The following is a 27,565-nucleotide window of genomic DNA, read 5'->3' as shown; positions in this document are numbered from 1 at the left end:
TCTGGCAGCTCATTCCATACACATACCACCCTCTGCGTGAAAAAGTTGCCCCTTAGGTCTCTCTTATATCTTTCCCCTCTCACCCTAAACTTATGCCCTCTACTCCTGGACTCCCTGACCCCAGGGAAAAGACTTTGCCTATTTATCCTATCCATGCCCCTCATAATTTTGTAAACCTCTATAAGGTCACCCCTCAGCCTCCGACGCTCCAGGGAAAACAGCCCCAGCCTGTTCAGCCTCTCCCTGTAGCTCAGATCCTCCAACCCTGGCAACATCCCTGTAAATCTTTTCTGAACTCTTTCAAGTTTCACAACATCTTTACGATAGGAAGGAGACCAAAATTGCATGCAATATTCCAACAGTGGCCTAAGCAATATCCTGTACAGCCGCCACATGACCTCCCAACTCCTGTACTCAATACTCTGACCAATAAAAGAAAGCATACCAAACACCTTCTTCACTATCTCACCTACCTGTGACTCCACTTTCAAGGAGCTATGAACTTGCCCTCCAAGGTCTCTTTGTTCAGCAACACTCCCTAGGACCTTACCATTAAGGTGTATGAGTCCTGCTACGATTTGCTTTCCCAAAATGCAGCACCTCACATTTATCGGAATTAAACTCCATTTGCCACTTCACAGCCTATTGGCCCATCTGGTCCAGATCCTGTTGTAATCTGTCCTTCCTGTAGCATTTGTCCTGGAACATTAAGCTGCCAGTCCCGTACACCCCTGAGCCACGTTTTTGTAATTGCTATGATATCCCAATCCCATAGTCCTCACCATGCCCTGAGTTCATTTGTCTTCCCTGTCAGGCCTCTTGTATTGAAATAAATGCAGTTTAATTTCAGTCCTACCTTGTTTTCTGCTTGACTATTTGACTTGTTTCTTTTCTCAGCTGTACCAGTTTCAGATTGATCTCTTTCCTTACTGTCTCCTTGGGTCCACCCCCTTCCTTACTCATTCAAATCATCCCAAGCAGCTATAACAAATCTCCCTGCCAGTATAGTGGTCCCCTTCCAATTCAGGTACAATCCATCTTTCTTGTACAGGTCATCTCTACCCAAGAAGAGATCCCAATGATCCAAAAATGTGAATCCTTCTCCCATAGCTTCTCAGCCATGAATTCATCTGCTCTTTCCTCCTATTCCTACTCTCACTAGCTCATAGCACCGGCAGTAATCCAGATATTACTACTCTCGAGGTCCTCCTTTTTAAATTCCTGTCTAACTCTGTATTCTCCCATCAGAATCTCTTCCTTTTCCCTTCCTGTGTTGTTGGTTCCAATGTGTACAATTACCTCCTGCTGGTCCCTCTCCCCTATGAGAACATTCTGCACCCTCTCCGAGACATCCTTGATCCTGGCACCAGGGAGGCAACACACCATTCTGATTTTTTGCTGCTGGCCACAGAAATATCTGTGTCTCTGATTAGACAGCCCCCTAACTCAATCAATATTTTAGAACATGATGTACCCTTCAGTGTATTAGAGTCAGTCTCAATACCAGAAACCTGGCTTTTCATGCTCCATTCTCCTGAGAATCCACCACCCGCTACATTTCCCCAAAACAGCACACGTTTGAAATGCAGATAGCCACAGAAGACTCCTATACTACTTGCCTACCTTTCCTGAAATTAACCCATCTATGTGACTGTACATGCAACTTTTCTCCCTCCTATAATTACCATCCATCACAGCCCTTTGCTGTTGTGAATTCCTCATTGCCTCAGTCGCTCCAACTGATCCATTCAATCTGTTCGGATTTGCAACCAATGGCATTTAATGAAGATATAATCCTCAGTTGCACAAACCATTCCTAAACTCCCATATCCGACAAGAGCATATCACTCTACTAAGGGTAATTTTTGCTTCTTCTAGTCTACAGACCCAGAAAATAGCTCCATCTTATTTCTCTACAAAACACTGCTCCAAGCTAACTTAATACAGCTTATATTTTTGAGTTTAATCAAAAAACATAACTCAATAAAACATGTAATCAAGGAAGAACCCATTCTACTCACTATTGTAGATTTACAGCAAGGCTATACTTAAAACTTTTCACTTATCTATTTCAGTGCTGCGACCTCTCCCAAACAGCTTCCTCCAAGATCAGGCGTGAATTTCACTGTTTATTAAGTTTCCTAGATACATTTTGATGTCCAGCTATACGTGAATTCAACAACAAAGGCAGTAACCGTGCAGGTTCACTGCTGTGTCAGTTAGCAGTGTGGATTTCTTTCTCTCTCTCTCCTGCACTGACCTGATCATGTGCTGCCTATGGTCTGTTCCACTCCCTTTTAAAAATGCCGTTGTTTTGACTTTTTTTTCTCCAAAAGTTCTAAAACATACAAAACAGTAATTGTTGCTCCTGGAATTCAAGGAAATCACCTCCAACACCTAAAATACCTGTTTTTATATGGTGCCTTTTGCATCCTTTGAACACCTAAAATGTTTCACATTTAATTAACTACTTATGAAGTCTAGTTAATACAGCTATGTTTAATTCAAGCGCACACACAGAATGCAGTGTCAGTCATTATCAATTATCAAGTTCTGAAGCACTGCTTATATCTGCAACCTTTGACGATGAAACTCGTTTGGTATTATTTAGCCAAATTGAAGAGTTTGACTATATATATGGAATTATGCAGTAGTTATGACATTTCAGGAAAGAGCTAATTTAAAATCTAAAACCAAAATTGATAAATAGCAGCTTAATGTTTTGGTAATGTTACTTCAGCAATAGAAGTACCCCAGAATCCTGACCTACATTTAAGGTACAATAAGGATATAATGTATCCATCTGAGCAGACATAATATTAGTCTTAAAATCTGAAATAAACAACGTGACACCTCAGTGCTCAATGCTAGTTGATACTATGCATTCAAGTTTTGAAGCGATTTTTTAAAACAACCATCTGACATTGATTCGAGTGAATCTACCATTGAGTCAAATTGAAGTAGTTGACCAAAAGTGGAATTACGTGTTTAATTTGATAAAATGAGCTTATTAAAATTTTATAAGTGAGAAATAAAATCATAAAGTGGCATAATTGTCCTTTTCCCAAGTCAGACGTATTTAATATATATGTGCAAATGGAGTTGCCTGCAGTGATGTGACTATTAGCTGACTGCCAAATTCTTTTAACCATTAAAATGTATTTTGCATTTTCCCAGTTATTGAATTTTGTTCTTTGTATTAATTATATCCTTTACCAAAGTTCCAAGTCATTACATAAACCAATAACTGATGGCAGAGCATATTAAATTAAATCCCAAACAATTTAAGAGAGTTTCATATGCTAAATATTTGAGATAGTTCCCCTTTGTATAAGTATTGAATCACAATTGCACCATGCAATTATTTCTACTTAAGAAATTGTTAATGATTCCATTTTACTGGAAATTACAATCACAATTAGAGACATTACAAACTTGTCAAAATTTGAGCTTTGCAAATGAGTTATAATCATGTATATTACGTATGCTTAGCTATGGTCTTGCATTATCTGACTGTATACTTATGACTTGTTGAGTGCAAGGCTATGCAGTTTTGTAACAATTGATTCATGTGTCATGACCATTTTTATTAAATATTTTTCAATTTTTGCCTGTGCTTTGGGGATAGAATCCCATTAAGTTGTTCCATTATTCTGAATTAAGGGAATCTACATCACGACAACAGGTCATTCAGCCCAACTAGTTAACGTCAGTGTTTGTAGTGATGAGCCTCCCTCACACTGATTAATCTATTTTTCTCTTTTGTATTCTTCCCATTCCCAATTTAATATACAGAATGCTTGAAAGCAACAGCATTCAAATAAGTTATAGTCTCAACACCTTGTTAAACTACTTCAAACAAAATCTGATCTAATAGTCTTATTAGAGAGTGTGACCAAACAGACATAAATATAAGTGGGGAATAATGTGATAAAAATTGGTCTGGGCTAATTTTCTGGAGCAGCACAAAGCAAGATGCCTTAGATTGGTTGAATGTTGTTTTGCCAATTTTGTGGAAAGGCTAAATAAAGGTAATAATTAAAGAAAAAATAATATGGAGGAAGGCAAAAAGCCCAACTGGTAACGGAACATTTTCTCATGTTGAAATTTCTCTCTGTAATTTTTAATTCCACTTGCGATATCGTTAGGCCTACTCTCTGCAGTTTGTAGGCATTACTCCAATTCCTACTTTTTACGCAGAGAGTAAGATGACAAAAATAATGGAAATAGCTAAAAGCACATTTATTTAGAAAGTTTCACAATTAACATATCTGCACTTTGTTTATAAACTTCTTATGCTTTTATAATATGTTCCCCTACTGACATTGCCCTTCTGAGTAGGAAACATGGTAAGTACCAGAAGCTGAGAGCTTCAGCAAAGAAAAACAGTGATCACGCTCGCAAAGTTGCACTGGCGTTCTGATTCTTATACTTACTAATATTCAGTACTTATTTCATAGAATAATCTAGAATAAGCAAAATTGGCAGCCAGTCCATCAACTAGGGAGGGTCAAATTCAAATTGAATTCTCTAATATTGTAGCTGCAGCACCACTCCATCACCTTCAACCTCTTACATCTCTCCAAAGAAAGTAGGATGGCCCAGAAAGAACTTTATAAATTACAGCATAATATTTTTGAAAGTCTTTAAAAAGCAGTGGTAATATGTTCAGTTACAGCTACATTTTGAAAATTCAATAGCTGAATGCAATAGACAGACTACACATTAATCCATACATTATAACATACCTTTTAGCAGCATCTTAGATGAAAGACTGTCCTTCCTTTTGAATGCTATTTCCAGACTGACTAACCTCAAAGGTAGCTGGGTCAATTTTAAATTGTATAAATTTAGGCCAGCATGTTCCATGACTTTATTTAACCTCAGTTAAAACACATTAGTAAAATAATATTTGAAGCAAACTTCTGAATTATCATGTGATCAATAAAACAGGAACCAGAACTACATCCCCAAAAAATTAGAAAGGTCTCTGGATTTTGAAGTGCAATGTAGTCACTTGAAAAGCTGATTTCAAACAAATTTTGATTTATTATTAAATACAGCAAATACCAGGAAAACTGTTATTTTTGTATCACTTGCAGTTAAATAGGTAATGCAATGTCTTCTAATCAGTAGTTTTCACAGATGAACACAATGTGCAGGCAAAATAGTACATTCAACCAAAAAGAAGTCTTATTTAAAATATTAATATTGGAGTAAGGCAAGTCACCACAATGTATCAATGACTTCTATTTATTACAGGCAGTCCATTTACTCATGATGGAATATTAGTGCATATGGTTGATAAACAGTTCTAATTTAGGCAATGTTTTCTACAAGGGTGTGTTGTCTCTTCACATCTGAAACAACTATAGTGCAAGACCTAGCTTACAAATAGCATTTCTAATGTGCTTTACTGTATAAATCAGAGCTGCTCTTCAACTTTGGGTACAAATATTTTCTCTCAAAGTCCAGTGCACTCAGATAAAGCACAAGATTCTGAAAATGGGATCTGTAGAATAGTACAGTGACCCATTTTTAATACTTAGTGGTTTGTTTTTGTTCTATAAACATACAAAACAAATCTCTCCACAGAACTGTGACCAACACAAGAACACCTAGCTTGAATTTTAAAAAAACGATGCAAGGTGAAATGAACCAGAAATGACTCTCCATCTCAGCAAACTATCAAGTGTACCAGTTAATGCTGTAGTCTTACAAATACAAAAACAATCCCCCCTCCCCCCAACTATGAAATGTGGATGCATTCCTATGGAGTGCCCCAATGAATGTCAAAGCAAACTCCACAGTGCACAAGTTAATCTGTTGCACTATTCCAGCCAGTCCACCTCATCAAATTCAGAATCATCCTCAGAGTCACTGTACTCCACTGCAATACGTCGAGAGAGAATGGTTGCCACATCATTTCCAACTTGTTCATGCTTTGCCTCCTGTTCACGTTGCTCTTCAACCTTGCGAAGTTGAATGCCTATCAAAGAATAAGATACAGATTTTTCAAATACTTAATGATGCCAATAATTTATTCTTCTATTAAAGTTTTTATTAGATGAGGATGCTGTGCATTTTGAAATACTGAAGAAAGCATGAGATTTTGTCTAATCTAAAATGTAAACCTACGCCACAGCATTTATAGTAATAAAATTTCAGACACACAATTTGATAGTAAATTGCTATTATAGAATAATAGCATTTTTCATCTGAATTAAGTTTGTGCAAACTCATGTTCAAGATACAATCAATATGCCTGGCTTCACCTATATCATTATACATCCATAAATATAAATTTAAGAGAAAAAAACGCAACAAAAATGTACCCATATTTATTTGAATATTTTGTTTTTCAGGTTTCTACACAAATAGAAGAAATGCTAGCGGCCATTAATTAGGGTAAAAATGAGTGCACAAAAAGCCATGCTGGCTCACTTCATGTGCAATACACTCAACTGATGTCCAAGCATTGCTCCTGCTAAGCTGCATTGGTGCACAGTTTTGCAGCAGCCCAAAATGTATTACACAAATATTGTTTTTTTAATAAAATTAAAGGGACGGTGTGCTGAAAAAACTGTGCAAAGCAGCGACATTTTAAAGAGAACATTGTTTCCAACACATAGATACACCACCATCCCATCCCTGATACATGCACAAAGCAGCAAGTTGAATGAATGAGAAATCATTTTTGATCATCCTGATTGAGGGAAGCAGAGCAAGAATACAATTGCAAATCAAGTACGTCAACTATAACATGCCTTTGCTCAAATCAGGAATGAAGATGACACGGTAAAGTTCTTTAATTCCAGTGACAGTCAAAATCCCAAAACACAGTGAATAACATCTTGAAACCTTTTTACTCCCTGTATGGTGTCTCTTGAAATCTGGAATGGAAAGTGACATTGTGCACTACTCTGCAATCTGACCTATTGTTAAAATAGGAAGGTGAACAAATATTTAATATTGCTGAAAAAGAGACTCGTGATGCTCAATTTTTCATCAAATATTTATCAGAACAAATGCAAAAATGTTAATTGCATGCCACGTCGACTTTAATTAGTCGAAATGATGTCAGTGGAGAAAGCAATGGAGAATTTTTGCCAATATTTTTGTGTAATTCAAAGATGGCACAAGCCTTGAACATATTCCTTTTATTTATAGGGAACAGCCATGCGTAAATGAGCCATATTATGATAGGAACAAATCTTAAATTACTTTTAGTTAACCTATTGGTGCACTTAGGATTGTTCAAGAAAGTGTTGCCCAGTCATGGAATCAAATCTAACAGTAGATGTTCTGCTTGGACTGTAGCACACATGGACTAGTTAAGTATGAATTGGTATGAGTCAGTCATTGGACCTGCAGCATACAAAACTCACATCAGCATCTTGCACATGATATCACTCAATTGTGTAGCAGGCAGCATTTTGGACTGACAGCTGTATCCTATTAGCAAAAAATGATACCTATATCATCACCATCTAGTAGCAGTGTGAAACAACTGTAAACTGGTTTTTCAAATTTTTAAACAATGAATATTTACAACTATCAAAATATGTACACCAAACAATTTTTAAAAACATTAATATGTTTTGAATTTTTTTTAATATTACAAGCACAAAACCATACAGTTCAAAATACAAAACACAAAAAGTTAAAAAACCCAACCTGCCCTCATGTACAAAAGTAGAAAGATATATAGAAAAATATATAATAAAAAATCCCAACTAACTATTTAACTAAATAAATAATAACCAAACTAATAGATAGTAATAACTCAACTCAGCCAAATAAGACACTCATACATTCACCGTTCCTCCTCCTGGATATTGGAGTTGTAAAACACAATTATTACAGCTATATAAAAGCCCTTGTTAATGTGGCAGATAAATCTGTGCCCAGGCATTCCAAAAAGGGCTGCCATGTCTTATAAAAATTCTCAGTTTTGTGGTGTACGATACTGGTGAGAAAATCCAAGGGGATATGCTCCATTACAATCTTCTGCCAACCCGACAGGCTCGGGGGGTTTCAGATACCCAACCTAGCAAGATATTCCTTCTTGCGCAGAAAGTGAGGATGTTGAAAAGTTATTTCTTATGTGCATCTGCAGGGAACACACTGGACAGGCCCAAGAGATGAGAGATTGGGTCCTTCTCCACCCTGACACCCAAAATCCTCTCTATGGCACCCGTCACAGCGCTCCAGTATATTTGAAGCCTACTACAGGACCAAAGACAATGCGAAGAGTGCCCATACAGGCCTTGCATTTGGGACATGTTGAAGATACCCGTGGTTTTGACATATGGTCTGGAGCCAAATGGACCTTGTGGAGAATCTTCAACTGTAAATCATGAGTCCTATTGCAAATTGATATCTTTCTTGCGTTTTCCCAAATATTTTCCCATGCCTCTGAAGAGATCTCAAAACCTAGATCTCTCTCCCACACCTTTACCTGAAGGAGCATGCCCCCAACTGATGATATAAAATGCTGATGGAAAGTGTACTCTCAGCACTGAGCACTCTCCTCTCTATGTTAGATTTGTAGGGATCAGTCAAGTGTAATTTTGTTTTTAATAAAATCCCTAACTTGAAAAAAACAAAAGAGGTCCCTGTTAGCATTTCCATGCTAACTGATTAAAGGACAACATTGTGTCTTCCTCAAATAAGCCACCCATGCAAGACATACCCCTAGTTGCCCAATATTTGAATCCTGAATCTAACATCCCTGTTGAAAACCCTGCATACCCACTATAGGTATAAGAGATGTTTTGCCAATATTGCCTCCCCTCTGCCGAATTGCCCTCCATGCTTTAACAGTATTGATAACTATTGGGTTATAGCAATATTCCCTAATTGTCCTCATTCTGCCCAAAAACAGCAAGCTAGTAAGGGGGCACCTTGCTTGGGATGTTTTGATATCCAACTATTTTGAAAGAGTTCCCCCAGAGGCCCGATCACTCACATTGGATAAAAGCGAGCTCAGTTGGTAGCTTTTAATGTCTGGGAGATCTACTCCCTCCCTCCCCCCACCCAAAATTGTGGAGCAATTGAAGTTTAGCAAATTTAATGAGGGGCTGCTTACGATGCCAAATAAACGAGCTGACGCAGCCGTTCAATCTCCTGAATGTTTGTTTATTGAAAATCAGGGGGAGCATCCACATAGGGTATAACAAACAAGGGAGAACATGCATCTTAATAAGCGCCATCCGACCCAACCATGAGACCGGAAGTGGCTCCCACCTTTGAAGGTCTTGTTTGATTTTGTCAAATAATTGAACAAAGTTGGCTTTGAACAGCCGATCCAGAACTGGAGTAATGAATATGCCCAAATACACAAAACCCGCCCTGTAACCACTTAAATGGGAATTGCTATTCGCCCTCAAGACCTAGCACCTTCATAAGACCATCATAAGCATAGCCTCTGATTTTGCAAAATTAATCTTATACCCCGAAAAGGCGTCAAACGAGCAGATGCATTGTATCAGGCAAGGCACTGAAACTGCTGGATTTGACAAAATAATTAGGACATCGTCCGCGTACAACAAAATCTTATGTAATTTTGACCCCACTTCTGGAGCTGATATATTGGGATCCCTACAAATGGCCTCCTCCAATGGTTCAATCACCAGTGTAAAAAGCAATGGCGCACAGCCCTACCAGCTGCCCTGAAAAATGTTTAAATTACTGGATCGCACCTCATTGGTGATGATTGCAACAAGAGGGCCACTGTAGAAGACCTTCATTCATCTTATAAAGATTTTGCCCAAGTCAAACAGCTTCAGGGAGTATAGAAAAGGTACGGCCACTCACCTCGGTCAAATGCCTTCTCTGCATCTAAATAAATCACCAATCTCTGTATTGACTGCTGTTGACACGCTTGAATTACATTAAGCAGCCTCCTAACTTTATTGGAGGATTTGCAGCCCTTTATAAAGCCAATCTGATCTTCTTTAACAATAGAAGGTAACACAGTCTCCAGCCTTAATGCAAGGGTCATAGAGGATTTTAAAGTCCATATTTATGTGTGAAATGGGCCTGTACGAAGCAGTGTCCTCCAGGACCTTCCTTTTCTTTTTAAGGATAAACAAAACATTGGCCTCTCTCAGAGATGGCAGGAGAGGATCATGGCTGTAGGACTCATTAAACATATTAAGCATCGGACCTGACAACATGTTTATAGATTCCTTATAGAATTCGCTGGGAAGTCCGTGAGGACCAGGCGCCTTTCCACTCTGAAGCTGCTTCGCAGCCTCCTGCACCTCTTGCTCTGATAAGGGGGTATTGAGAAAAGACTCCTGTTCGGGGGTCACACCCGGGAGCTTCAGATCCTCCAAAAAAAGGACTCCATTTTGGTCCCCCCTCCTCACAACCCTCAGATTGGTATAACAGAGTAAAATCTCTGGAATGCCACATTAGTCTTTTTGGAGTCACATGTTAGGTTCCCAGACCTTCCCTAATTTCCGTAACGGCTTGAGGGGCACTCCTTTGCCTGGTAAGATATGCTAAGTATTTTCCTGGCCTGCCACCATGTTCCTATAACCTTTGCTTTGCAAAAGTAAGCTCCTTCATTGCTGTCTGCGTGAGCACGGAATTCAATGCAGATTGCAGCACCATAATCCCCTGTAGTTTGACCCAGGCCCTGTCAAAGTCAGCCTTTTTGGCTGCCTTCAACGAGACGTTGCTGCTCACCTTTCTACCACTTCCTACTGGCAGAGTAGGAAAAGACTAACCCCCTGGCATAGCTTTGGCAGTATCCCAAAGGACGGATGGGCTACAAACCGAGCCTAAGTTAACGTCTAGGAATACCCGAAACTCCCTAGAAAATTATTCCACAAACTTATTATCCTCGAGGATAGAGGGATCCATTCACCAGTGCCTCGAACCCACTGTAACATCCTTAATCTTAACCAACAGTGGAGCTTGATCAGAGAAGGTAATATTACCAATCTTCCACATGCCACCAAGTCCAGGGTTGCCACAGGGGTCAGAAAACAAATCAATCATGGTGTGACATCTGTGTGGATTGGAAAAAAATGTAAAATCCCTGCCTGTAAGATGGAGATGCCTCCAGATGTCCACCAACCCTAACTCCACACACAGATCCACTAATTGTTTAGTTTATACAGAGGGTATGTGGGGGCCTTTGGGCAACCTGTCTATTGTCCAGTGCATGAGACAGTTAAAATCTCCCCCTATAATGATATGCCAAGACTCCAAACTAATCACGTTAAAGAACGCATTTACCAAAAATTTGAGGGAATGGCTGGAGGGCAATAAACATTTAAAATATCATATTCTTTCCATTCATCAGGGCTTTAAGAATTACAAACCTCTGGTGTATGTCTTTAACATACTCTAGTAACTTAAATGAGTGATACCTCCTATCAAACATAGTCAAGCCCCTACTTCTGGTATTAAAAGATGAAAAGTAAACCCAATCAAAGCCATTCTGCTGTAGTTTCAAATGCTTCCTCTCATCCAAGTGTGTCTCCTGTAACAAAGCAATATCCACCTTCTCTTTTCTAAGGCTCAAAAGTGACTTTTTCCTCTTAATTGGTAGGTGACTCTCCTTGATATTCCAGGTACACCATTTAATCAAGTCATAAGCCAATACCGTCTGCAGTAACACTTAAATTCCAGAGAGAAGGAGCTCAAATCACCGAGCCTTAGTGTCTCATGATCCATCGAGCATAAAAAAAACCACAAACTAAAACCACTACATTTAACAAACCTATCAAAGATTATATACAACAAAAACAAAAAAAACATATAAAGCACCAATGGCGCTAAAGAGGGCAACTCACCTCCTGCCCAAAACAGGCAACCACCCATCCCAAAGCCCAACTTCCCATCCTGCTGCTGAGACTGCAGCCTGGGTATTTAAATACCTGAACCGGGTATAAACTGCACGTAAGTAGGCATCTAGCCAGCCCAACCATTTTCCCTCCTCCTAGCTAGAGCCACAAAACAAACACAAGCAGAAAAGAAAGAAAATACGCCATGGAATAGCAATATGAATAAAGAAATTTTTTTTTAAGACAAAAGGGGTAAATACCCCTCCCGTCTTTTGGTATAACAACTTAGAAATTGAAAGTACACATCTCAACCACCGCCAAACATAGTTTAAACCAGATTAGCAATTAAAAAAAAGGAAAAGAAAGTCCCAACCGGACTTGCTCTGTTTTTAAAGAAAAAAAACAAAGGCATATACAAACAACACTGCTATTTGTATATACTAAATTGTTCAGATTAGATTAATTTTTCCACAAAGTCTCTTGCCTTCTCCGATGTGTAAAGAAGATGTACAGATCCATTTAAGGTGAACCAAAGCACTGCTGGATACCTCAGAGTTCTGGAACCCAAGCTCCCTCAGTCTTCTCTTGATACCGTCATGGGATTTTCTTTTCGGGATCACCACCACTGAAGTCCTGGAAGAACATGATCTTAGTGCCCTCATAAATTAGGGCCTTCAGATCCTTCCCCTGGATTCTGGAAGCTTCCATAATTCTCTCCTTATCTCTATAATGATGAAACTGCACTAAGAGAGGGCAAGGACATTGGCCCATACTTGATCTCTGCACTGTGACCCAGTGAGCCCTCTCGATCTTCAAGCCTCTCATTCAGGCCTTCAAGTTAAGGAACTTTGGCAACCAGTCCTCAATCAAATTCCACTGGCCACTCACCTTCCTTACCCTCCGGCAAACCAATGACCTGAATATTCTTTTTCCTGCCCCGTTCTCAAAATCATCCATTTGGTCACACAAATTATAGACCTGCATCTCCAGGGCTTGGATCCTATCCTTGTGACTCTATGGTCAATCTCATCCATCCTCTTTTCCAGGTCTCCCAGCTGCTGTTCATGCTTTTGCAGCATGATAGAGATCGGGGCCAGTTTCTCCTCTATCTGCTTATCCAACATCTCTTGAGATTTCGTGAGCTCCTTCACCATGGCCTAGTAGGTAATAGAGTCTGAGGATTCTGCAGGCTAGGTCGCGGGCCTGGTCTCGGATGCCCCTCCTCCCTTCTTCAGCATCTCTGGATGGCAACAATGCAGGTAAGTTGATTTTTCACAGTTTCCAGGACTCTTCGGCCTTTCCAGAGTCCCAGGATATCGTAATGGTCCAGGTTGGGTGGGTTAGAAATTCATCCCGCTTGTGCTGCGGTGCAGAGCTCTGCAACATGATCCCCCTAGATCGCCGCCATCTTGGATCCCCCCATTAAAAACATCTTAATGCAGCTTTTGATAGCACATTCATTCTTGGTCTCATATCACAGAAAGGTTGTAGAAAGACAAGAGGAATGCAATAAGTTAATTTCTGAATTTAGACAGCCAGATTTATAAGGAGAGGAGGAGTGGGAGGCCATAAATGATATCTTTAAGATTTTCAAATAAATGGATAAGAGAGATTCAGGAAAGGACTCTTTCAAGGATTTAAAAAAAGGGTTTAACATTAAAAACATGAAAGTACATTTAAGGATCTGGTGTAGACAACCCCGATGTGATGGGTGAACATGACTGTGATTGTTAATATAGGAGCAGAGGTTTAAATGAGCACAGGTATATGTTGCATGGTAGACAGAAGAGTATTAGAATAATTAGGTCTAAAGGTATCAAAGGTATGAATAAGGGCTGCAGCAGACGAGCTGAGGCATGGTCAAGCTAAGCCAAAATAACGGAAGTGGAAGTAGGTAAGACCATAAGACACAGGAGTGGAAGTAAGGCCATTTGGCCCATCGAGTACACTCCGCCATTCAATCATGGCTGATGGGTATTTCAACTCCACCTATCCGCATTCTCCCCGTAGCCCTTAATTCCTCGGGACAACAAGAATCTATCGATCTCTGCCTTGAAGACATTTAGCGTCCCAGCCTCCACTGCACTCTGCGGCAATGAATTCCACAGGCACACCACTCTCTGGCTGAAGAAATGTCTCCGCATTTCTGTTCTGAATTTACCCCCTCTAATTTTAAGGCTGTGTCCACGGGTCCTGGTCTCTTCGTCTAACGGAAACAATTTCCTACCGTCCACCCTTTCCAAGCCATGTATTATCTTGTACGTCTCTATTAAGTTTCCCCTTAATCTTCTAAATTCCAATGAATACAATCCCAGGATCCTCAGCCATTCCTCATATGTTAGACCAACCATTCCAGGGATCATCCGTGTGAATCTCTGCTGGACACGTTCCAGTGCCAGTATGTCCTTCCTGAGGTCTGGGGACCAAAACTGGACAGTACTCCAAATGGGTAAAAAATGAGGTCTGCAGATGCTGGAGATCACAGTTGAAAATGTGTTGCTGGTTAAAGCACAGCAGGTCAGGCAGCATCCAAGGAATAGGAAGTTCGACGTTTCGGGCATAAGCCCTTCATCAGGAATGAGGAGAGGGTGGCAGGCAGGTTAAGATAAAAGGTAGGGAGGAGGGACTTGGGGGAGAGGCGATGGAGATGTGATAGGTGGAAGGAGGTCAAGGTGAGGGTGATAGGCTGGAGTGGGGTGGGGGCGGAGAGGTTAGGAAGAAGATTGCAGGTTAGGAGGGCGGTGCTGAGTTGAGGGAACCGACTGAGACAAGGTGGGGGGAGGGGAAATGAGGAAACTGGAGAAATCCGAGTTCATCCCTTGTGGTTGGAGGGTTCCCAGGCGGAAGATGAGGCGTTCTTCCTTCCTCCAACTGTCGTGTTGTTATGTTTTGCCGGTGGAGGAGTTCAAGGACCTGCATGTCCTCGGTGGAGTGGGAGGGAGAGTTAAAGTGTTGAGCCACGGGGTGGTTGGGTTGGTTGGTCCGGGCGTCCCTGAGGTGTTCTCTGAAGCGTTCCGCGTCTCCCCAATGTAGAGGAGGCCACATCGGGTGCAGCGGATGCAATAGATGATGTGTGTGGAGGTACAGGTGAACGGACCCCACCACCAGGGATATATTTCCCTCCCCTCCCCTATCAGCGTTCCGCAAAGACCACTCCCTTCGTGACTCCCTCGTCAGGTCCACACCCCCCACCAACCCAACCTCCACTCCCGGCACCTTCCCCTGCAACCACAGGAAATGTAAAACTTGCGACCACACCTCCTCCCTCACATCCCTCCAAGGCCCCAAGGGATCCTTCCATATCCGCCACAAGTTCACCTGTACCTCCACACACATCATCTATTGCATCCGCTGCACCCGATGTGGCCTCCTCTACATTGGGGAGACGGGCCGCTTACTTGCGGAACGCTTCAGAGAACACCTCAGGGACGCCCGGACCAACCAACCCAACCACCCCGTGGCTCAACACTTTAACTCTCCCTCCCACTCCACCGAGGACATGCAGGTCCTTGGACTCCTCCACCGGCAAAACATAACAACATGACGGTTGGAGGAAGAACGCCTCATCTTCCGCCTGGGAACCCTCCAACCACAAGGGATGAACTCGGATTTCTCCAGTTTCCTCATTTCCCCTCCCCCCACCTTGTCTCAGTCGGTTCCCTCAACTCAGCACCGCCCTCCTAACCTGCAATCTTCTTCCTAACCTCTCCGCCCCCACCCCACTCCGGCCTATCACCCTCACCTTGACCTCCTTCCACCTATCACATCTCCATCGCCCCTCCCCCAAGTCCCTCCTCCCTACCTTTTATCTTAACCTGCCTGCCACCCTCTCCTCATTCCTGATGAAGGGCTTATGCCCGAAACGTCGAATTTCCTATTCCTTGGATGCTGCCTGACCTGCTGTGCTTTAACCAGCAACGCATTTTCAACAGTACTCCAAATGGGGCCTAACCAGAGCTTTATAAAGTCTCAGTAGCACAACAGTGCTTTTATATTCCAACCCTCTTGAGATAAATGACAACATTGCATTCGCTTTCTTAATCACAGACACAACATGCATGTTTACCTTTAGAGAATCCTCGACTAGCACTCCCAGATCCCTTTGTATTTTGGCTTTGCGAATTTTCTCACCGTTTAGAAAGTAGTCTATGCTTTTATTTTTTTTGCCAAAGTTCCAAACCCGCATTTGCTCACGTTGAATTCCATCAGCCATTTCCTGGACCATTCTCCCAAACTGTCTAGATCCTTCTGTAGCCTCCCCACTTCCTCAGTTCTACCTGCCTGTCCACCTAACTTCGTATCATCTGCAAACTTCGCTAGAATGCCCCCAGTCCCTTCATCCAGATCATTAATATATAATGTGAACAGCTGCGGCCCCAACACTGAACCCTGCGGGATACCGCTTGTCACCGGCTGCCATTCCGAAAAAGAACCTTTTATCCCAACTCTCTGCCTTCTGTCAGACAGCCAATCCTCAATCCATCCCAGTAGCTCACCTCGAACACCACGGGCTCTCACTTTGCTCAGCAGCCTCCCGTGTGGTACCTTATCAAAGGCCTTTTGGAAGTCTAGATAGACCACATCCACTGGGTTTCCTTGGTCTAATCTACTTGTCACCTCTTCAAAGAATTCCATCAGGTTTGTCAGGCATGACCTCCCCTTACTAAATCCATGTTGACTTGTTCTAATCAGACTCTGCTCTTCTAAGAATTTAGAAACCTCATCCTTAATGATGGATTCTAGAATTTTACCAACAACCGAGATTAGGCTAATTGGCCTATAATTTTCCATCTTTTGTCTTGATCCTTTCTTGAACCAGGGGGTTACAACAGCGATCTTCCAATCATCCGGGACTTTCCCTGACTCCAGTGACTCTTGAAAGATCTCAACCAATGCCTCCGCTATTTCCTCAGCCACCTCTCAGAACTCTAGGATGTATCCCATCGGGGCCAGGAGATTTATCAATTTTAAGACTTTTTAGCTTTTCTAGCACTATCTCTTTTGTAATAGCAACCATACTCAACTCAGCCCCCTGACTCCCTTTAATTGTTGGGATATTACTCATGTCTTCCACTGTGAAAACTGACGCAAAGTACTAGTTAAGTTCTTCTGCTATTTCCTTATCTCCCATCACTAGGCTTCCTGCATCAGTTTGAAGTGGCTCAATGTCTACTTTTGCCTGTTGTTTGTTTCTTATGTATTGAAAGAAACTTTTACTATCATTTCTAATATTACTGGCTAGCCTACCTTCATATTTGATCTTCTCCTTTCTTATTACTCTTTGTTATCCTCTGTTTGTTTTTGTAGCCTTCCCAATCTTCTGATTTCCCACTGCTCTTGGCTGCTTTATAGGATCTCTCTTTTTTTTAATACATTTCCTGACTTCCTTTGTCAGCCATGGTTGTCTAATCCCTCCCCGGATAATCTTTCTTTTCTTGGGGATGAACCTCTGTACAGTGTCCTTAATTATACCCACAAACTCCTGCCATTTTTGCTCTCCTGTCTTCCCCGCTAGGCTCTGCTTCCAGTCTATTTTTGTCAGTTCCTCTCTCATGCCCTCATAATTACCTTTATTTAACTGTAACACCATTACATCTGATTTTGCCTTCTCTCTTTCAAACTCCAGACTGAACTCTACCATATTATGATCGATGCTTCCTAAGGGTTCCCTTACTTTAAGATTTTTTATAAAGTCTGGTTCATTGCAAAGCACTATGTCCAGAATAGCCTGCTCCCTTGTGGGCTCCATGACAAGCTGTTCCAAAAAGCCATCCTGTAAGCATTCCATGAATTCCCTTTCTTTGGATCCACTGGCAACATTATTCACCCAGTCCACCTGCATACTGAAGTCTCCCATGATCACTGTGACCTTGCCTTTCCGACATGCCTTCTCTATTTCCCGGTACATGTTGCGTCCCTGGTCCTGACCACTGTTAGGAGGTCTGTACTCACTCCAATTATGGGTTTTTTTTGCCTTTGTGGTTCCTCAATTCCACCCACAGAGACTCCACCTCATCTGACGCTATGTCATTCAGTGCCATAGATTTAATTTTGTTCATAACTAACAAGGCAACCCCACCTCTTCTGCCAACTTCCCTGTCTTTTCGATAAGTTGAAAATCCTTGGAGGTTTAACTGCCAGTCCTGACCCCCCCTGTAACCAAGTCTCTGTGATGCCTACCACATCATAATCATTCACTATGATCTGTGCCATTAGTTCATCTGCTTTGTTATGAATGCTATGAGCATTCAGGTAAAGTGCCTTAATGCTAACTTTCTTATCATTAGAGATATTGGAAGTCATATGATGTTCTAAGTTATCCTTGCTTTTTTTTGCATTCCCAGTCTGCCTCAATTTTAAATCCGCCTGGACACATGCTATCCTGCTGCTTATCTTTCCATTTAACGCCATACTCTCTGTCACTTTCACTTTCAATGTGTTCAATGTGTTCAGAACATCTTCTCAGAGTAAAATACAATTCCATCAGTCAGCTACCAGAGATACATATGGAATAAAGGGGGGGATCAGGAACCATAATTTATGGCAGAGCCCAAGGACAACTGCCACAAGTCTTCCCAGTATTTAATGGAGGAAAGCTCTGATTATCGAATATTGAATGCTGGATAAGCAGTATGTTACATCAGAGAGAAGAGCTGGTGGGAATTAGAGCAGAGGCTTTTCAGTGTTCACATGTAACCTGATGTGCTTTGGGATGAAGCCACCATAAGTAGCATGCAGATAAAAATAGAAGGTGCCAAAAACATTACTCGATGACCACACGTAAAACTCATTATAAAGAGACTTGGCTATTTATTCACATTTCCAAATACACTGACATAACAATCCATTTTCAAAATATTGTAAAAAATGTCACTTTCATCTGAGTGAACATGGACTCACCCTTGCGTATTGCTTCAAGCAAAACACTTCGAGCATCACTGATCACTGGCAGAGAAGATGGATGCCGTTTGGCTTCAGGTCCTGGATGTGCTTGAGAAGGAGATGATGGTGGGACTGAAGGAACAGGAGGTCTAGAACCAAAGGTTGGTGGAGGAGGCGGTCCAGGTGGTGGTGGGACAGGTCCTCCAAGAAGTGGAGAAAAGGATCGTGGTCCAGATGGGGGAGGTGGTGGTGGTGGAGGTGGTGGTGGTGGTGGCGGAGGAAGTCCCTGTCCTTCATTTGTCTGAACTGGAAAGGTTGTCATCATATCAACCCCAGGTGCTGTGACAGAAACTGGAAGGGAAGGTTTGATTAATGGAGGGGCCACAGGAGGAGCAGCTGGATGAAGTACTCCAGGGGCAATCTGAAGAGGTGTAGCTGGTGGAACAGATACCATTGGCTGTGGCAGTGGAGGAGCAATTGGAGGTGTTGAGGTGGCTTTGACTGAAACTCCTGACACAGTAGCAGGAAGAGGTGGTGGTGGTGGTGGCAGTGGGGGAGGGGGAGGTGGAATAGCTGGACTCACAAAAACTGTTGCCTTGCTTGTTGCCGGTGATCTAAGTCGATGATCCATTACATCAGAGTTCGAACTGAAAAGAAAACCCAATGTATTTTTAGCACAAATATCTATAACACTTAAACCAAATATACAAATGAAAAGGCAATTTACTCAACTTGCCAATAACTCAAAATTGACACCATTTATCAATTTGTCAAACACACAAATATTCATCAACCACACGCAGGAATAAAATAAAGCAATGAAGTTGATCTGTGACATCAACACAAGCTTGTAAAGAATAAGGTTCTATCTGCAGCCATACAAATTAAAAATGGAAATTTCCATGAAGCTGCCATCCTTATGCTTCCAAATAAACATTCCAGTCAAAGGAAGATGGTGAATGCTAATGCTACAGGTGGACTATTAATGAACAAAATAGTAAGCTTATTGAGAAAATATTAGTTCTTAAAAGTTGGATTGAGGATGAAGTACAGAAGTATAAGATTAACAGCGTTAAAATTTTGGATTAGAATGGCTCTCATCTTTGACATCATTTTCCTATTCAAGTCACACTGGTACAGGTTTAACATGATCTAAATAGAGGATAGGTGTGCAGATTGATTGAAATAGAAACCAAAAGAACTGTCAATGCTGTAAATCAGAAACAAAATCCAAAACAGAAATTGCTGGAAAAGCTCAGCAGTCTGGCAGCTCCTAGGGTGAGAAATCAGTGTTAATGTTTTGGGTCCAGTGACCCTTCCTCAGAACTGATGGTGGCTAGAAAAATGTTTGTTTATATGCAGAAAGGTAGGGAGGGAGGTAAGGAATAAATGAGATGTGGGGATAGAGCCCAAAACAAGAGAAGGACAGTTGGTCAGACAAAGGATTGGATAACAATCTGGCAAGGAGGGTGAATAACTATTATCGGGGACTGTTTGTGGCCAACAGTAGGTTGTATGTAACAACATATTATGTAACAACAAGAACTGGTGTGCAGGGTTAAGGGCAAGGAAATGGGAGAACTCAACCTTAAAGTTATTGAACTCGAAATTGAATCCAGAAGGAGAAAGTGAGGATGGGGTGGAAGTTGGAAGTGAAATTGATAAACTTTTCCAAGTCTGGATGAGAGGGGGAAGCAGCACCAATGATATCGATATGTCAGTGAAAGAAGCTAGAATGTTCCACATACTCTCAAAGAGACAGGCATAACTGAGGCCCATGTGGGCACCCATGACCATCCCTCTGCCCTGAAGAAACTGGGAGGAGTTAAAAGAGAAATTGTTCAGGTGGGGATGAGCTCGGCCAAGTGGAGGAGGGTGGTTGTGAATGAGGACAGTTCAGGCCTTTGTTCCAGGAAAATGTGGAGTGCCCTGAAACCATCCAAATGGGGACGGATGTGTAAAGGATTTGCACTTCCATGGTAAAGAGGTTGTGGCTACAGCCGACAAATTGGAAATTCTGAAATTGGCATAAAGCGTCAGAGGAATCGCAGATCTGAGTGGGCAAGGATTGGACCAGGCAGAAAAGACTGAGTCAAGGTAGGAAGAGAGGAGTTCTGTGGGGCAGAGACAATGGGTCTGCCCAGGCAGTTTTTATTTGTGGATTTGGGGAAGGAAATGGAAATGAGCTGGGCAGGTTTGGGATACTAACAGCTTGGAGGCGGTGGTGGGGGAAGAGATCACTAGATGAAATGAGTCTGGTGACCATAATTGACACAATGGCTTGGTGTTCCATTGTGGGGTCATGATCCACAGGGAGATAGGAGGTAGTATATGAGCGCTGATGCTCCGCCTCTGCAACATAGAGGTCAGTCCACCAGCCTATAACAGCAACAGATTGAAATAAGATCTGAATAACAGCTTACAAATTAACAACAGGAATGGAATTAGAAGGCATTGAGGTACAGCTGGATATTCAGTGCCTATGTGAAAACTGATATCATGCTTTCAGATCATGTTGCCAATGACAGCCTACGGATACAAAATAGGAATAGGTCACTGATAGATTCATGGGGGATATCAGAAGTAATAGTTCAGCACCAGGAAGGGAAGCCATTGTATAAAAACATTGCAAAGCGCTGGGTTACAAGCTCATTTAATTCTTAAGTCAGTTTTCAAAGATAAACAGGAATTTTAGTTACCCAAAGGCAGGTGGCACAGCCTTCATGTCAACTGTTGTTTGTACTGGTGGAGGTGGAGGTGGTTCATGTGGTCTTGAAACAAACAATTTGTCACTTGTTCCACCAGGATGTTCACTAATGTGTCTAAAAGGTACTGTGGACTGCACAAGGTGGTCAAGATGGTCATCCAGGTGATCAACACAGGGTTCCATCCTCAAAGAAAAAGCAAAATTATTTTCTAATACTTTGTTATAAAGCAGAGGTTGACCGCTTTCTAAGAGCTAAAACCGAAACAACCAAAAAGAGGACCACCTCACCCTATAATCTGTAAAAAAAGTGTGAGAAAAGTGGTGTAACCTGCTCTTCAGCAACTTCTAGTAGTTAAACAAAATAAATCCCTGATACTCACTTTAAAATCAACAAGTAACAATTTATTTATCTAACTCTAAGTGAACAAATTAACTAAGTTAGTAACAAACCAAATAAATCCCTTCTAACTACTAACTCTTACCGAATAAAACAAGATTCTAATGGTATGCCGTTCCAAGAAATACAACTCCCACACACATACAGAATAAACAGAATTTAGTCTGTCTCAAAATTATAGCCAGGTTACGTATCTTCTAGAATGTTCTGCGTCTTCTTCGGTCATTGTTTCTGCCAGGAATGCCTTTTCCTCCACCGTTATTATTTAGATGATGCGTTCTCTAAGACATAAGATGATTGTGAGAGCCAGTGATTCTCTCTCGAGAGCTAAGGGCTGTTAAGCTCTGATGGATGGCAGCTTGCTCTGGCCTCTTTGTCCAACTGCCCCCTTCTTTTATTACCCTTGATCATATATCAGTATTTCTTACAAGAGGATTGGCCCTATGTTGTCAAAACCATCAGATTTAAATATAATCGATTTTTGGTCTCTAAGTGCCTGGATCAAAGTGATTAACTAAATTTAAAAAAACTGTTGTCTTGGTAAAAACAGCTGCTTGGCCTGCTGACTCTATGGCCTTTTGATACAAATGGTTCAGTTCAGGCTTTCTATGTAGTTGCATTTTACATTTATAAGCACAGAAAAAGCACCATCTTTTACAGGGGCCACACAATGCTGTCACCAACCCCCATTCCAGCATTTTACAATTTTACAAACAAACATCAAATTCTAACTTTCTGCCTGCCAATTTACAATTACTCTACCCAACTTTGCAACAATATGCACCATCATTTAGCAATTTATTATTCACAGATTGACCAACTGATAGATTTGCCAATGTTTGTATAAAGAAACAAATCTTGAAAACAAAAATTTAGCATTTCATTGTTAGGATGTGCAGGAAGTAACAAAACATCTACAGAATCATGGAGCACAAGGGTAATTCATCCCATTGTGCTAATTGCAGAATTATAAAGGTGTTAAAGAATAGGAGGTGGTAATTGAACCCATTGTATCTGCATCAGCTCTTCAAATGAGCATTATTAACTGGTGTCAATTCCTGTATTTTCCCCATACCCTGTAAAGTATTTCTATCCAAATAACCACCCACCGCCCTCCTGAATGCCTCAATTGAACTGCTGTTATCACACTTCCAGGCACTGCATTTCATACCCTAATTATTACCGTATGAAATACTTTTTTTTAGAATCGCACATTTTATTATTTTGTAAATCATTGCAAATTTGTGTCTTCTAGTTCTTGATCCTCTAAACAATTTCTCTTGATCTATTCTATCCAGCCTACTGATGATTATGAAAAATTCTTTCCGATCTCCTCCTTTTATCCTTCTTCCTTCCAAGGAGAGAAGACCCAACTTCTTCAATCAATCCTCGTATCTGAAATTTCTCACGCCTGGAACCATAGTTGTAAATCACTTCTGCATTCTCTCCAATGCTTTCATATCCTTCCTATAATGGGATACCCCTTGAGCTCTAATAAGTGATTTCATGTTGGTTTGTTTGAAGCAGATATCTAGTGACTTTTTCTAGAGTACTGAAATTGTTTTCTTTTCAAATGTGGATTCAATAGTAAATGTAGTAATATTTCCAAAAGGACTTGGATATGGCTTGATGACACAGGCAATGCATTATGTAACAACAATTTTTAAAAAAATGACAACAGTTTACGTCACAACATACACAGTGATTTTCATTCAGAAGAAGCATTGCCATATCAATGACTTTCCATACTTCAATCTGCATTCCATTTTGCTTAACATGAGGCAAATCAAAACCCTAGACATACCTACTTTGTGCAACATTTTGATTTATATAAAAATATGCAAATTTTACACATGGATTCCAATTATTCAAAGTAACATTGAAACTAACCTTGGTTCAGGATACACTGGTGGCCCATTGATATTATCTCTGTGTTTCTGTGGAAAATCTCCATCAACTGCAAGCTCTAGACCTGGTGCCTGTTTCTCCCATACTTTTCGTCTATCCTGAGGTGCTCTAGGCATTTTGTCTGGTTCTCGATTACGATCTATTGGTTTCTGCTACAAGAGAAATTTGGTGACTGAGTGATATGTAGAGAATTGTGGAATTAAGGTCACATATATTAGTGAGGAGTCCAATAGTACAGTTGGTTCTGATATAGCACCATAGTTCCATTCTTGTGTGATTTCACATTATAAGAAAATCCCATAATAGCATGCCATTTAAACTAATGGGACCGGATTTGCATTATAGCCAATACAGGTAAGGAAAGTGTGTGTTCTAGAAATAATGATCCAAGTTCTTCAATCACATCAAAGAGACCCGGACTGTAGTAGAACCCACTCTAGGGTATTCCAAATGTTTGTGAAGGTCAAATGAAAAGTCTTGGATTTAATCCACCAACATTGTTCCTCATCCCAGATGCTTCATGACCTGGTGAGTAATCTTGCATTTACAGTTTTTATTTCAAACTCCCAGTATCCTTAGCTTTGCAAAGGAATCCAGCTGTATAAAGATGTGGTACATATCTATTTTAAACATAGGTTTGTAAGAAGAATTTGGAGTGGCTGAACAGACAGAATGATATTTCAATAAAACCAAAAATTTACAGAGGTTTATTATAATTAAGGAAAGGAGCAATAAGATTCTTAAACCACACAAATTGAGAGGTGAAATAATAGGATTGTTTTGAATTGAATAAATTGAACTTATGTTCCTATTTCCTGCAAACATAGATAACTGTATAGTTTCGGCCTGCATACATTCTGCCAAAACATTTGAATAAATGCTAGTTATGTGTTAGAAAGTAAAATTTAAGTGAAAAATAACCTTTTGCTTCCGTTCCTTCCTCTTATCTTCAGTGTCCTGGAGCATTTTCTCTTTCCACAGATCGAAGAAATATGATGGATTTGTGTAGAACTTTAAGCCATCTTTACCATCATCTCTGCAGCAACACAATATTCAGAGTTAATGAGTATTATTTATTCAACTATAGAAAAAATGTGGCCCATCTAAGCCATGCAGTAAGCAGCTCTTCAGAATACACAATTAGCATTTTAAAGCTTAAAGCACACTTTTATTTAAAGAATCAGAGGAATTTAGTCTTACAGGCCACAATTCAGCTAATTGGACATACTTTGGCTGTCAAGAAGCTATCCGGACCAGACTCTCATTCCAGCTTTTGATCCATAACATCATTTCAAAAATATATCTGTCCAAGTTATTTTTAAATGTTGAAGTTTTCTACTTTTCAGACTGTTTCGGACAGAGTTCTCGGGATGCAGCTAACATCAGAGCATAAACTTAAGAGTTAGACGAGTGAAGGAAGTTGGTGAAGGTGGTGCTCCTTTTACAATTTTGTCAGCCTCCAGGATGTGAATTAAAAACTGCACAAGAGCGCGAATAAGAGCACAGCTCTAAACACCAGCTCCTAAATTCCACCTGAGAAAATTAAAAGGGACAGCACAGGGAAATGATTAGCTGCTGAATATTTTGTTCATTTATCTTTTAGAATCCAGAATATTTGCATGGTTTTATGAGTGCACTTCTGGCAAAGTTTCCTAACAATGATAAAGCTTATTCAGAGTAAAGAATTTATTAATTATAAAATTCATTTTAAAAACTTACTTAAAGTACAATGAAGATGGTGGGGCAGATGATGTTGTGATTGGGGGACATGGGTGCTTCTTGACCCTGGTGAATTCCAGTTCAAAGACATCTTCAGTAAGAATCTGTGGCTGCAGGAACTTTGACTCAAAGTTTATGAGGATGCGAAGTGCAGACACTGCGACACATTACAGAGGGGGAAAACTGCCTGGATACTTTATTCTCGGATAGGGTCTTCTGCTTGGGTCAGTGGTCAAGCCAGGACACAGCGAGTGAGGTATAGCAGAGAATGGAGCTGGAGGACCACAGCCTTCACAGATTAGAGGTGCCTGCAGCCTGTATGTATGAAAACAGTCACTGCTGGGTAAATGAGTGAATTGACCATTGCACCATGCTACAAGAAGCCATTCCAGTAGGGAAATATTAATAGGATTGTGGTGACAGTAGTGGACAGCATAGTCAGCAAAATAAGTATGGTTCACTGCAGCCAGAAACAAGTATCTAGATGAGTGTATTGCCTGCCTAGAGAACATGACCCTGCTTTGAGTTGAAGAGGAACTCGCAGAAGGATGGATAAGAATCCAGTTGTTGTGATCTATGTAGGTATCAAAAACACAGGTAGAGCTAGGAAATAGCTTCTGCTAAGGGTGTCTGAGCAGATAGGTGCTAAATGAAAAAGCAGATGCCTGAACCATAAGCAATTGGCATTGTGCAAAGAAAATCGGAGAGATGAATCTGTGATTCAAAAATTGGTCTGGGGGGCTGGGGTTTGATTACTGGGATACTGACGTCAGGGCTGAGGAAAGTGGGAGCAGTCTCCGCCCAAACTGTGCTGGGACCAGTGTTCTAAGTAAATTGCAGAACTGGGACTGCAGAGAGGACTGTGGGGAGAAAAAAAATCAAGTATAAGATGTTATGGTAAAGCAAAGGAAAACAGAGAAGCAAAGCAATTTTGGTAATGATAACCACAATCTTACAGGAAGGGATAGAGCATAAAAACACAACAGTTCGTCAGTAGATATGGTCAGAAATAGTAAAAAATGATAAATAAAAAGCTCAAGGATCTGTACCTCAATGTATGCACCAACTATAATAAAAGGGATGAACTGTCAGCGCAGTTAGTCTAATGTGTACGACTTTATGCGCATTACAGAGATACGGTTGAAAGGTTATCAAGACTGAAATTTTGGAATGACAGAAAGAGAAGGAAATTTAGTGTGATCACACTATTCGTCAAGGTTGACACTTGTCCAGCACTGAGAGATGACTTTAAATTCAAAGATCATGATGTAGAATAGGTCAGGGTATAGATAATGAAATTATAAAGATAACACGTAACATTGGAGGAATTTATAAGCCACCTAATTGTAGTTACACTGTAGGACAGATCGTACAAGGAACAATAGCTAAGGTGTGTAAGAAATGCACTACAATAATCATGGATGATCTTAATCCACATACATATTGGGAGAATCAGACCAGCATCAGCCTGGAAAATTAAAACATTAGTTGAAAAAGTGCATTTAGCACACATTCTTAAAATTTTATTGTCTGGAGCTAACTAGTGAGAAGGTTATCCTAGATCTGGTAATGTCTACTGAGACAGAATTAATCAATAATCTTATGATTAGGAGCCTCTAGGGAATGGTGATCCCATGATATTCAGAATAAAAGGGAGAAAAGTGTGCATTCATGAGTAGTGTCTCAAAGCTAAATCAAATAACAATGAGAATATGAAGGCAGAGCTGGCTAAGGTGAACATGGAACCTATGTTAAATAGAATTGCAGTGGCAGGCTCTCTGCCTTTATTCCTGATGAAGGGCTTTTGCCCGAAATGTCAATTTTACTGCTCCTCGGATACTGCCTGAACTGCTGTGCTCTTCCAGAACCACTAATCCAGAATGTTGTTTGAAGGTTATGCACTCGTTTCCATATATGCCACTGGCATATGGTGTAGGTATGAAACTGACTTAGTATGGTGCTATTCAGAAATATGTCCACTCCGATGACTGAGGACTGCTGACAGCAATGACAATACTCCTGGCTTTGTGTCTGCCCAAAAAGACAAGTTAGACAGAGGCACTGTGACTCTGTAAGCATCCTAGAGTTATAAAAGAAATTGAAACACATAATAGATGCATTAGATTCTCTACAGTATGGAAACAGGCC

General features: G+C 40.7%; 1 protein-coding gene across 8 annotated transcripts in view; it reads right to left on the bottom strand.

Moving 5' to 3' along the window:
- Positions 1-5,128: 5,128 nt before the first annotated feature.
- The window catches only part of wasf1 (WASP family member 1), a 104,413-nt gene continuing 81,976 nt past the window's right edge, over positions 5,129-27,565 (bottom strand). For 7 of the 8 annotated variants that reach the window (XM_060856336.1, XM_060856362.1, XM_060856381.1 and 4 more), the window contains 5 exons: positions 24,620-24,734; positions 23,681-23,850; positions 21,386-21,577; positions 18,705-19,333; positions 5,129-5,989 (listed from right to left, as the gene is read on the bottom strand). In XM_060856336.1, the coding sequence (XP_060712319.1) occupies positions 5,832-5,989; positions 18,705-19,333; positions 21,386-21,577; positions 23,681-23,850; positions 24,620-24,734 (1,264 nt within the window). In that variant the 3' untranslated portion in view covers positions 5,129-5,831. The remainder of the gene's footprint in view (positions 5,990-18,704; positions 19,334-21,385; positions 21,578-23,680; positions 23,851-24,619; positions 24,735-27,565) is intronic. The other variant, XM_060856398.1, reaches the window with a different exon arrangement.

This window comes from Hemiscyllium ocellatum, chromosome 3 (genome assembly GCF_020745735.1).
Source record: "Hemiscyllium ocellatum isolate sHemOce1 chromosome 3, sHemOce1.pat.X.cur, whole genome shotgun sequence".
Classification (NCBI taxonomy): Eukaryota; Metazoa; Chordata; class Chondrichthyes; order Orectolobiformes; family Hemiscylliidae; genus Hemiscyllium; species Hemiscyllium ocellatum.
This window is presented reverse-complemented; position numbering and strand designations above follow the sequence as displayed.